The following is a 12,718-nucleotide window of genomic DNA, read 5'->3' as shown; positions in this document are numbered from 1 at the left end:
TGCTGTCGCTCAACCATATCCCAATGTTATCCTGTGGATAATCCTGTGGACCCAGCCAGAGAAATGGGTAGTATATAGACCAGCAACAAACATTGCTATTATTTCCCAGATATTACTAGAAGATCTGAACTTACCTTGTCAGCAACAGTTGAGAAGTTTTGCAAGCATCGGCTCAATTGAGAATTTAACTCCAAAACAGAAACCGCAATGGGCAGTAAATCAGTTATCAGAGCATTCTGCAGTGTGGAGCGGAGGTCAGTCTGTAACAAAGATTAGGGAATATTATACAAATATCAGAGGAGTAAGCCAGTAACGCAGAATTATAATATGACACGGAGCTGAATTTGAGTTAACAGTTGAACCAATGATGTATAATGTTAAGTGCATTTCTTACACTATCAGTGATCTCCTTACATCACATTGCTTTCCAACATTAGTTCTGCCTTTCAGATTGGCTTATTGCTGGCTTTAGGATGCAGACAGCTCGATAAGTAAAATAGACAGTAGAATGGGAAGTGCTGGCCGAAGAGGATTAGTATATATGATATGATATGGCAGTCAGGAGACAGACGCTCTTCGGGCCCATTGGCAACCTTAAGTCACTACAGGGTTATAGTCCCCCCTCGTGTGATGGTGTGTATTTCACCGGGTGTTAGATTCCTGCATCGGTATCCTGAGAGCCGTGATCCAGACAGCCAGTAAATTGACTGCCTCCCGGCTGAAGCTGGTCAGTGGGTAGTCCATGTTATATTAAGCTAAACACCTTTTCAGAGCAAACAGCTAAGAGGGACCAAAAAAAAATATATCAAAGTTTAAATACAATTGAAGAAAAACTCTGCGGTGATGGGAAGGAGGAGTATAGAGAGGAGGAGCCAGCACACACTATTGAAGTTTTAAAGTGCCATGGCTCCTTTGGACCCCATGTAAACCCCATCATACTAATGTGACCCCAGTATCCCTTATGGATGTTAGAGAAATAAAGCCCTCAAATTGCAGCAGCTACAAAAGATATTCAGATACATTTTTACAATCTTCCCGCTGTCCTTCTGTATCCTCCTTGTCAAAAAACAATGAATCTAGAGAATGTTAAGCCAAATGCTGATTAACGTATATACTGCATGTATCTGAAGGGTACTGAGATTACCCTATATTATCAGTTACACAGAAACAATCTTCTATTGTGTTATATTGCCATATTAATTCAGATCACATTGTGAAAGGAGTAGCCTCTCTTCATTTACAATCCAAATGGTATCTCAAAGCAGTATGTCAAGTTAACCCTTTAAAGGCAGAGTTTCCCAAACTTGGAACTCAAGGCACCCTAATAATTCAGGTTTTAAAAGAGACTCTTGCTAAAGCACAGGTGACTATTAATACCTTGGCCAATTTGATGATATCATATGTGCACAAGCATGAATATCCTTAAAACCTGGACTGTTAGGGGGCACTGAGGTGGAGTTTGGGAAATTCTGCTTTAAGGTGCAACTGTTGACTAGTGTTGATGTAATCATGTGGCTCTTTGAGAAAGCCTATCCATTCTCCAGGAACTGGTGACATCTAGGGCCATGCATTGTGTCTGTATATCAGTACGTGTGCTTCAGTGACATCACTGGTTCCTAGTGAACAGGTATGCTTAATTCTCACGAAAAGAAGTTCATGGCAAAACGTGGCTGCATTGACAGTGTACAACCCTATAGCCTATGTGAGAGCAGGTGTTACACAGGGGTGGTATTCAGTATCCCGGCGCCGGCATACCGACAACTATTCTCCCTCTTGGGGGTCCACGACCCCCCCTAGAGGGAGTATAAATAGCGTAGCGCGCCACCTTGCCCAGCAGGGTGGCGAGCGCAGTCAGCTCGCAGGGGGCCCATTTGCGCTCGCCCAGCTGTCTGTATGCCAGCGGTCGGGATCCCAGCGCAGATATGGTGGCCGCCGGGATCACGGCCGCTGGCATACCATACTACACCCGTTACACAGACAGCATGGATTAACACTAATCAAATCCACTTTGCGTCTGCTGTTTTAGAAAGCTGGAACACCAACTCACCATAAGTTTCTGCAGGTCAGCCTTCGCCTGGCAGGACAGACCTTCCTGCTTTAATATTTCATCAGTGCTCTGGGCCACCTGTTTTGATACAGTTTCTTGAATACTACTAAAAGACGTGGTCACTGCTGCAGCTGTGGCCTGTAATCCGGAAGTGCTGACAGTCAGATGGTCCTCTGTTAAAAAGAATACAATAAATAGTAAGTCAACCAGAAAAATTACTAAATATGTAATAACCGGTTTATATGTACAATGACTATTGTAAACATAAACAAAAGAAAACTTTGAATGAAAAGTTCATGCTCCACTGCTATTTTAAGTGGTCATCTCCAAAAGGCTGGACAGTCCATTCACGCACCAAGAACGTAAGCAGCCCTTACCTATAGAGCTGGTGTAGAAGTCCAGCATCCCCTGCTGCTTAGCACTGTACTCCTCCGCAGAAAGCTGAATAGTACTAAACATTTTATCCATCTGTTCCGCAAACTTCCCATGGACCTCGGCGTTGTGTTGTTCCACTGCCTTCTTGCGATCCAGTTTAGCGTGGAGACCAGAAACATCTTCTTTGGTCTCCTGAACCGTACAAAGTAACTACAAAGGCAACACATAGGATAGTGATTAGGGAAAGGGGGCTCTAAAACTATTCCTCTTATATACTATGGATTTATCCATTAAAAGAGTGTTACAGGAATTATCTTATCCACAACCCAAACTTATAAAAGCCTGCTTTTATGTATCATTAGCAATGTCCTTTAACTAAGTAACATCCAACAACAGCTGTTGAACTAAAAGCCCCAGCAGTATCTGACAGTTGAGGTTAGAGGGGAAAGCTAGGACTTGCATAACCAAGACAGACACAGTGAAGCCAAGTCTGATGTATAGGATGTAATGCGTTGTGCATAAACAGAGGACATAGGAAGTCAAAGTAATTGTGAAACATACAATATCACAAGAGAGCGCTAGATACCGAACATTACTATATAAACATTTTATTCAATCACAAAATAAAAGCATAATAAATGCAATGCATATTTTCATAAAAGAATTCTCACTGCTGATATTATTTACACGCTGCCATATACTGTATCCCAATTGTATATTGCACAGATGTCCACATCCAAAAGACCAGTGTGGCTAGTTCGCTCCAAAGCAAATTATAAAGTCCCAATTTGTTTTAGGGAATGTGAATGGTGTTCACTAGATGGTGAATGTTCAGCTGTATAAACGATGGGCGCTATGCTACTACCTCCCCCGACCGCCAAACAATTTTGTGCTCACCACTTATTCCTTAGAGTCTTATGTGAGGCTGGCTGTCAGCATGCGGAATCCGTTGTGGTTGGTGGGAGCGGCGGTGTTCTATTCAGTTCACCGGGGAAGGAGGGCGCCGTTCGTAGCTGCAGCATTCAGGCAGTTTGCCGTGTGCTGGAGTCCGGACTGTGGTGCTGCGTGAGATGTCCTTAACATGTTTCTCCGTGAAAATCAAACCACGGTTTCATCAGAAGGTAAAACAGTGCAGAGGAGAGCTCTATTTAAGCTCCAGGGTAACCAATCATAGAAGCATTGTGATTGCAGGTTCTCAGGTGCTTGTTCACAGGTGTCTCGATTAGTTAATCAGTATATGGCAGCGTGTAAATAATATCAGCAGTGAGAATAATTCTTTTTATGAAAATATGCATTGCATTTTTGTTATGCTTTTATTTTATGTGATTGAATAAAATGTTTATATAGTAATGATCGGTATCTAGCGCTCTCTTGTGATATTGCATGTTTCACAATTACTTTGTATCTATTTGAGTATCGCAGAATACTCATGTGGGAGCAGCTATAAGTATATAGATATCAGTATATCAATTCTATTATATAAATTGGGTGACCAACAGCTTTATTTTGTGCCTTATATCAGAGCGCCTGATTTGATAATTTTAGGAGTCATAATTATCAAGCACTATAAGACATAAGAAGTCACCTTGCTTGCGGTGTTATGAAGTTTCTTCTCTGTAGTCTCTAAAGCAGACACCACAAATGCTTCCTCAGCCAGCTTTACTTTAGATTTCTGCAGAGAATGATGGGTCTCCTCCAGCTCCTTCTCCTTATACTGCAGCACTGTGCTACATTCCTCCAGATCCTTCTTACTCTCCATAAACAGCTCAGCGGTCTGACAAGAGAAATAGAACAAGAAAACGTATAGAGGACAGGTAAATACCATTCAGGCCTGAAAAGATTTCTGAACATATAGCATATTTATATTCCAATGACAAAAAACAATATCTGGTCAACGCGTTTTACCGCCACTTCTGACTCACCCTTTTCAGCTCCTCCTCCACAGCTGCAATTTTTTCTGTAAGCTCCGACACCAGCTCTTCTTGGCACAGAATTTTCCCCTGCATCTGTCTGTTTGTACAGAATAACACTCAGTATATGGAAGGAAATGTAAATGCTTTATACTGCTATATGCAAGATGGTACATACTCATAATTTTCAGAGGAGAGGTAAACTCCATTCTTTTCTCTGGCCGCAGCGAGGTCCCTCTTCAGGCGCTCAATATCTTCAGTGTATTCCTGAATGGAAATAAGTGATTTCATATACAATACCGGTCCACAATATCTATTAGTGACCACAATACTGGACCAAATAGTAATGCCAGAACTCTAGAGTCCAAAACTGGCAGTTCAGTTGGTGCAAAGATAAGCAATGTGTCATAACAGATCTAATATAATCTTGATACATAGTTGACCTCAATCAGCGTTTACCATTATCGTATAAACAACACGCCGAGAGTTGAAGCTAAACTGTTGATAGTCAGGATCTCGCATTTCTCTAAATGACAGAATGGTCAAGTTTCAAAGAGGTCTATTCATGAAGCAGTGAATAGAGTGGAAAAGTGAGTCAGAGGAGAAGTTGCCCATGGCAACCAATCAGCTGCTCTGCATAATGTTATAGTATGCAAATTATAAATGTTACATCAATGCTGATTGGTTGCCATAGGCAGCTTCTCCACACTTTCCACTGTTTCATGAATAGACCCCAATACCCTTACACTCACCACCCCAGCAAAGCACTAAAGCTGCCCCTGCGTGGTACCATTTAGGTTGGACAACATTTATAGCACATGGATTCAGCTAAAGACTGAGCAACATGCCTATAAGGATGGGTCATCACCCTCAACTATGGCCACCCTCCTCTACAAGAGGAAGCGGTGGGTAGGACAGGCAGGATTTGCACAAAAGTGGCTTTGGAGTGACTTTCTGTTGCCTTTACAACCACATATGCACAATGTAACAATTTGATCATCCACCTGTGGCTTAAATGTTAAGACGCAATAGTATTGCAATATTTCAATTTTACAAAAAGATAACATGTGGCATGCAAAACTACAGCTCGCTATATGGAGTACAAACTAATTTACTAAGGGGTGTAAATGTGATATTCCCGCTTATCCCCGAATGCACATAAAGTGCCATGATCACTAAAGCTCAGACTGTGCAATATAGTCCGCAGTTTCAATTCAACCTGTGAATATTTGTATGTCACGGTCACACCACATCAGCTGGCGCAGGTACAAGAGTTGGGGGTGAGGTCATGAATATTAACACAGAAAAAAAGCAAAGGAAAGATTTTGCCTACTGACTTAACCATTTATATTGTGTTTGAATGGTATCTAAGTGCTATATATCCTTAATGGGAGAAGTGACATCAGCCATTCCTCTAGTGAACAAGAGTCCATAACAGCAATAATGTACCACTAAGACCATCAGTATACTGGAACAGTGGAACACAGCTAGAGGTGTCACACAGAGGTCTCACAGGAAGTGTTGGAGGAAGGCCCCTACCAGGACTGTTATTTACCTTGATCAGTGCCCGCTTGGTCAGTTTCTGATTAACTTCAGGTTTATTCATAATGTTCTTTGCCCGGTTTGCATATTCCAAAGTGCTCACCGTTTCCTGTCAAGAAAGCATAGTCTGTATGTAGAAAACTACTTGGCAGTAAAAAAAAAATAAAAAATTGCTGTGTTTAACTACATTAATAAAAACAAAAATAGGGAGATAGATCTTTCAACTGAGGTTTTATTGGAAATTTATTAAATTCTTTAACCTTCAGTGTCCCTAAAAAAGGCAATTTTCACAGAAGTAGAATCTGCGCCTCAGATATAGGCTATATGCTCAATTATATAATCATATGAAGCATATGCTCAATTATATAATCATATGAAGCATAGATTTACATCCAAATTTTCATATACAAAGTGACTTATTTGGACAGGTGTCCTCTTTCCCTTGGGTACAACACAGCTCTGCTGTTCTTTTATCTGGAGCAGCCCTGTGTCATAGCCAAGGACAAAATAAAGAACTTTACATGGATGTGTAAACATAGTTGAAGCGGAAAAATAGAATCTGGAAAGAGAATACCATTTAATTTAGTAAAATATAGAAATAAACAAACATTCTTCAAAATGGATATTTGTGTCAATGGCTTCTACCTGATGAGTCCGAATCCAGTATCATGGCTCAACTGAGCGGTACATGCAAATCCTGTTGTGACAGATTGCAAATAATGCTAATGTTACTGGCACAGGGATTTGTAGAGAGACGTCCACTGGTGCAAAGATGCTGGGGCCTTTACAACTATGTACGAAGAGTCACAGGCTGAGATATGCCCACATGCCAGAGTCTGACCCCCCTTCATTATATACAATAAATGCTATAAATATTGCCCTCAGTTCTGTGATTTGGCAACATCCCTGTATGTAAACTGACTAAAACATGGCATTCTTTATTATCATCTTAATGAACTCTGTAGAACCTCATCATAAAATTATGACACTCCCAACCAGAGGAGTGGGGTGGCTGGGGGAAACCCTGATCTTAAAATTACCTCCAGATTAATGGAGGCTGGAGAAACTGTGGCGATGATGGATGTTTTTGTTCTTCCTCCAAGCGAGTCCTGCAGGATCCTTGTGAGCTTAGACTCTCTGTATGGGATGTGTGGGGCCCTCTCGACCAGGGCAGTGATTACCCGGCCCAAAGTCAGCAGAGACTGATTGATATTTCCAGCTTCACGGGCTCTCTTGTCTACAGCTCCAGAGCGGCCAATGTTCTCGCTGCCTGCCAGATCCACCTGAGAGACGGACAGAGGAGCACATGTCAAGAGAAGAGCCACCTAAATTATTTATTCTACACATTATAACCACCAACTGGACGGTAAAAATCCTGTTAATGGATGTGTCCCCTGCTTTACAACAAATATTGTACATAAACTTTCCACATCCGTAGGTTATATTTTTTCAGTACAATAAGCCAAAGCCACTGTTAGACCTCTGCAAAGAACGAAGCAACAGAACCTTACCAAATTCAGCTTCCCAATTTTAACCAGCTCTTCACCATCAACTGTGGTTTCTTTCATATGGATTGTGACCGAAAACACGGAATGGGATCGGCTGCAAAGAGGAAAATAATTTTACTAAAAACATTTTTATTTCCGTTTGAAAAAAAGTGTCGAAACACATTTCAAATGACAGACACCTTTACCTCAAGTCGAGCATGACAACTCAAAGTAAAGGAAAGCAGTGTGCGTGTGTGTGGGGTTTCCACGCATTACGGAGGTGTCATATTTCAGCGTTATTGCCACGTTTCACTGAACACACAATCTTCACCTTAATTCAAATATGTAAAATGTAGAAACCTGGAGTAAGCATTCATTAGGGTGGACGCTGTGGTCCTCTTGGCAGCCCCTCTTTCCAAGATATGATAAACTTCATCTTTGTTATGTACGGTCACTTCTTCCAGACCCTTGATTATGACTCCCCTCTGTAAGAGAATTATATTTTAGTGAGTGAAAAAGGGGGTCAATGTATAGGCTAAGACAATGGGTCTAATTCATAGGTGGACAGACGCATCTGTTGGTGGTCACCTATCTGCAACTATTGCACATGCTGCTACAAGGCCCTTCCCTGGTGTATATCAGTGCAAGGACTGAGACGCCCACTCTGAGTATCTGTAGATGCAATATCGCCTGGTGCGTCTTTAGATGCCATCTAAACTTGCACCAGCCCTACGGCATGTGCAGATTTTCTGTCTGAGTATGGCCTCAAATGTGAACACTGAAGCAAATGTGCCCACAACACTCCCCATAACGGACCATTTATGTGATTCTTATTAGGACCACCCATTCACCACCCAGCACTTTCCCAAGACATGTCTGATACTGTGCGTGCCTATCACACCTGCACACAGTGTAATAAATGAGTTTAGGGATTGTTGTGCCATGAATATCACCATTGCGTGCGGGAGTGAATCAGGCCCAACGTGACTTACTACCTCCAAATATCTGCACCTACCGTTCGTGTAGGAAGTTACATTGCAGATATCTGAATCCAGCAACTCATTAATCGGCAACAAGCCTGTCTAGGCCACATACAGTGATAATGAACCCAGGGGGAGGGTCAGGTTTGGCCTCAAAAGTCACAAATAAGTTACAAACATGTTGGGATTTGCACTTGGCTCAAACTGCCACTTTCTAAATATAGTACATCTCCAATGGTACAGATAAGGGCAGTCCTGGGAAAGCACATAGTGGATTATACACATTTAGTTCAGTGTAAGCAATCACGGCTACCATTCAAATAAGAACCAGCCCCTAGAAGCTACCTCACCATGTTGATCACGTAAAAACAAAAGATGATAATATATTACATATAGCACACAAGCACGAAAAGGCAGAATTACCTTGTTTCGGGGATCATCAAACATTTGCAGTCTCTCACCGACATCCGGAGATGGACTTAGAAGATCAAACAACTCCTCATTGTAGATTTCCAGCAATGAGACTTTTACTGAGAACTCCGTGCCATTCTCAGAGAGCTTTTCAAATATCTGATGAAGTGTCCGAGGAATGACCCCTGCTAGAGGGTCCTGTGAGGAATAGTCATCGTATTTGTATTATTTTCCCAATTCAGCGTGAAACAAGCCACAGCATCACCAATCTGCTCTTCCTAGAACAACGATTACCTGAGGCGGAACTAAGCTGGGGGCACAATCATTGCTACTAGCACAATATCAACAAACTTTAGGACTCAAAATTATAAAAAACAAACAAACAAACACTAATTAGATGGTATTTCTATTTTTTTTTTTTTTTTTTTTTTTATATTATCTAAAAAGGCATATTAGGCTGCATTATACTTTTGCCAGTGTCTAAAAACAACACAGGTAGGCAAACGTAATAGAAGATGAGACTAGAAGGGGAAAATAATAAGAATTTACTCACCGGTAATTCTATTTCTCGTAGTCCGTAGTGGATGCTGGGTACTCCGTAAGGACCATGGGGAATAGACTGGCTCCGCAGGAGACTGGGCACTCTTAAAAGAAAGATTAGGTACTATATCTGGTGTGCACTGGCTCCTCCCTCTATGCCCCTGCTCCAGACCTCAGTTAGGGAAACTGTGCCCGGAAGAGCTGACATTACTAGGAAAGGATTTGGAATCCAGGGTAAGACTCATACCAGCCACACCAATCACACTGTACAACTTGTGATAACTATACCCAGTTAACAGTATGAACAATAACTGAGCCTCAGTCAACAGATGGCTCAAAACAATAACCCTTTAGTTAAGCAATAACTATATACATGTATTGCAGAGAGTCCGCACTTTGGGACGGGCTCCCAGCATCCACTACGGACTACGAGAAATAGAATTACCGGTGAGTAAATTCTTATTTTCTCTGACGTCCTAGTGGATGCTGGGTACTCCGTAAGGACCATGGGGATTATACCAAAGCTCCCAAACGGGCGGGAGAGTGCGGATGACTCTGCAGCACCGAATGAGCAAAGGCAAGGTCCTCCTCAGCCAGGGTATCAAACTTGTAGAATTTAGCAAATGTGTTTGAACCCAACCAAGTAGCAGCTCGGCAAAGTTGTAAAGCCGAGACCCCTCGGGCAGCCGCCCAAGAAGAGCCCACCTTCCTCGTGGAATGGGCTTTTACCGATTTAGGATGCGGCAATCCAGCCGCAGAATGAGCTTGCTGAATCGTGTTACAGATCCAGCGCGCAATAGTTTGCTTTGAAGCAGGAGCACCCAGCTTGTTGGGCGCATGCAGGATAAACAGCGAGTCAGTCTTCCTGACTCCAGCCGTCCTGGCTACATAGATTTTCAAAGCCCTGACTACATCTAGTAACTTGGAGTCCTCCAAGTCCCGAGTAGCCGCAGGCACCACAATAGGTTGGTTCAAATGAAAAGCTGATACCACCTTAGGGAGAAATTGGGGACGAGTCCTCAATTCTGCCCTGTCCATATGGAAGATCAGATAAGGGCTTTTACATGACAAAGCCGCCAATTCTGACACGCCTAGCCGAAGCTAAGGCCAATAGCATGACCACTTTCCACGTGAGATATTTTAGCTCCACGGTCTTAAGTGGCTCAAACCAGTGGGATTTCAGGAAATCCAACACAACGTTAAGATCCCAAGGTGCCAATGGAGGCAAAAAAGGGGGCTGAATATGCAGCACTCCCTTAACAAACGTCTGAGCTTCAGGCAGTGAAGCCAGTTCTTTTTGAAAGTCTTTCCTAGCCTTTATCAGCGTAGGAATCACTTCATCTGGAATGCCCTTTTCCGTTAGGATCTGGCGTTCAACCGCCATGCCGTCAAACACAGCCGCGGTAAGTCTTGGAACAGACAGGGCCCCTGTTGTAACAGGTCCTGTCTGAGAGGCAGAGGCCATGGGTCCTCCGAGATCATTTCTTGTAGTTCCGGGTACCAAGTTCTTCTTGGCCAATCCGGAACGATGAGTATAGTTCTTACTCCTATCTTTCTTACAATCCTCAGTACCTTGGGTATGAGAGGAAGAGGAGGGAACACATACACCGACTGGTACACCCACGGTGTCACTAGTGCGTCCACAGCTATCGCCTGAGGGTCCCTTGACCTGGCGCAATATATTTTTTAGCTTTTTGTTGAGACGGGACGCCATCATGTCTACCTGTGGCCGTTCCCAACGATTTACAATCAGCGTGAAGACTTCTGGATGAAGTCCCCACTCTCCCGGGTGGAGGTCGTGCCTGCTGAGGAAGTCTGCTTCGCAGTTGTCCACTCCCGGAATGAACACTGCTGACAGTGCTAGCACGTAATTCTCCGCCCATCAGAGAATCCTTGTGGCTTCTGCCATCGCCATCCTGCTTCTTGTGCCGCCTTGTCGGTTTACATGAGCGACCGCCGTGATGTTGTCTGACTGAATCAGCACCGGTTGGTTTTGAAGCAGGGGTTCTGCTTGACTCAGGGCGTTGTAAATGGCCCTTAGTTCCAGAATATTTATGTGAAGGGAAGTCTCCTGACTTGACCACAGTCCTTGGAAGTTCCTTCCCTGAGTGACTGCCCCCCAACCTCGGAGGCTTGCATCCGTGGTCACCAGGACCCAGTCCTGTATGCCGAATCTGCGGCCCTCGAGAAGATGAGCCTTCTGCAGCCACCACAGCAGAGACACCCTGGCCCTCGGGGACAAGGTGATCAGCCAATGCATCTGAAGATGCGATCCGGACCACTTGTCTAACAGATCCCACTGAAAGATCCTTGCATGGAACCTGCCGAAGGGAATTGCTTCGTAAGAAGCTACCATCTTTCCCAGGACTCGCGTGCAGTGATGCACCGACACCTGTTTTGGTTTCAGGAGGTCCCTGACCAGAGATGACAATTCCTGGGCCTTCTCCACCGGGAGAAACACTACCTTCTTCTGTTCTGTGTCCAGAATCATGCCCAAGAACAGCAGACGCGTCGCAGGAATCAGCTGCGACTTTGGGATATTCAGAATCCAGCCGTGCTGTTGCAGCACTTCCCGAGATAGTGCTACGTTGACTAACAACTGCTCACTAGACCTCGCCTTTATAAGGAGATCGTCCAAGTACGGGATAATTATAACTCCCTTCTTCCGAAGGAGATCATTTTGGCCATTACCTTGGTAAATACCCTCGGTGCCGTGGACAGACCAAACGGCAACGTCTGGAATTGGTAATGACAGTCCTGTACCACAAACCTGAGGTACTCCTGGTGAGGTGGGTAAATGGGGACATGCAGATAAGCGTCCTTGTTGTCCAGCGACACCATAAAATCCCCCTCTTCCAGGCTTGCAATAACCGCCCTGAGCGATTCCATTTTGAACTTGAATTTCCTTACATAAGTGTTCAAGGATTTCAAATTTAGAATGGGTCTCACCGAACCGTCTGGTTTCGGTACCACAATTATTGTGTAATAGTAACCCCGTCCCTGTTGAAGGAGGGGAACCTTGATTATCACCTGCTGAAGGTACAGCTTGTGAATAGCCGCCAGCACTACCTCCCTTTCCCTGGGAGCCGCTGGCAAGGCTGATTTGAGGTAACGGCGAGGGGGAGTCGCCTCGAACTCCAGCATGTATCCATGAGATACCACTTGTAGAACCCAGAGATCCACCTGTGAGCGAACCCACTGGTCGCTGAAGTTCCGGAGACGCGCCCCCACCGCACCTGGCTCCACCTGTGGAGCCCCAGCGTCATGCGGTGGACTTAGTGGAAGCAGGGGAGGATTTTTGTTCCTGGGAACTGGCTGTCTGGTGCAACTTTTTCCCTCTACCCCTGCCTCTGGGCAGAAAGGATGCGCCTCTGACCCGCTCGCCTTTCTGAGGCCGAAAGGACTGTGCTTTTAGGCTGTGAGGAA

General features: G+C 44.1%; 1 protein-coding gene across 3 annotated transcripts in view; it reads right to left on the bottom strand.

Moving 5' to 3' along the window:
• Window positions 1-12,718, bottom strand: part of KIF11 (kinesin family member 11) — a 143,843-nt gene that overhangs the window by 36,834 nt on the left and 94,291 nt on the right. For all 3 annotated transcript variants that reach the window (XM_063962050.1, XM_063962049.1, XM_063962048.1), the window contains exons 6-16: window positions 8,765-8,950; window positions 7,722-7,846; window positions 7,386-7,476; window positions 6,915-7,157; window positions 5,888-5,983; window positions 4,511-4,599; window positions 4,345-4,432; window positions 4,008-4,196; window positions 2,425-2,632; window positions 2,048-2,220; window positions 135-260 (exon numbers count right to left, since the gene is read on the bottom strand). In XM_063962050.1, coding sequence (XP_063818120.1) covers window positions 135-260; window positions 2,048-2,220; window positions 2,425-2,632; window positions 4,008-4,196; window positions 4,345-4,432; window positions 4,511-4,599; window positions 5,888-5,983; window positions 6,915-7,157; window positions 7,386-7,476; window positions 7,722-7,846; window positions 8,765-8,950 — 1,614 coding nt within the window. The remainder of the gene's footprint in view (window positions 1-134; window positions 261-2,047; window positions 2,221-2,424; window positions 2,633-4,007; window positions 4,197-4,344; window positions 4,433-4,510; window positions 4,600-5,887; window positions 5,984-6,914; window positions 7,158-7,385; window positions 7,477-7,721; window positions 7,847-8,764; window positions 8,951-12,718) is intronic.

Source organism: Pseudophryne corroboree, chromosome 3 (genome assembly GCF_028390025.1).
Source record: "Pseudophryne corroboree isolate aPseCor3 chromosome 3, aPseCor3.hap2, whole genome shotgun sequence".
Taxonomy (NCBI): domain Eukaryota; kingdom Metazoa; phylum Chordata; class Amphibia; order Anura; family Myobatrachidae; genus Pseudophryne; species Pseudophryne corroboree.
The sequence above is the reverse complement of the archived record's forward strand: the minus strand, read 5'-3'. Positions and strand labels throughout refer to the sequence as shown.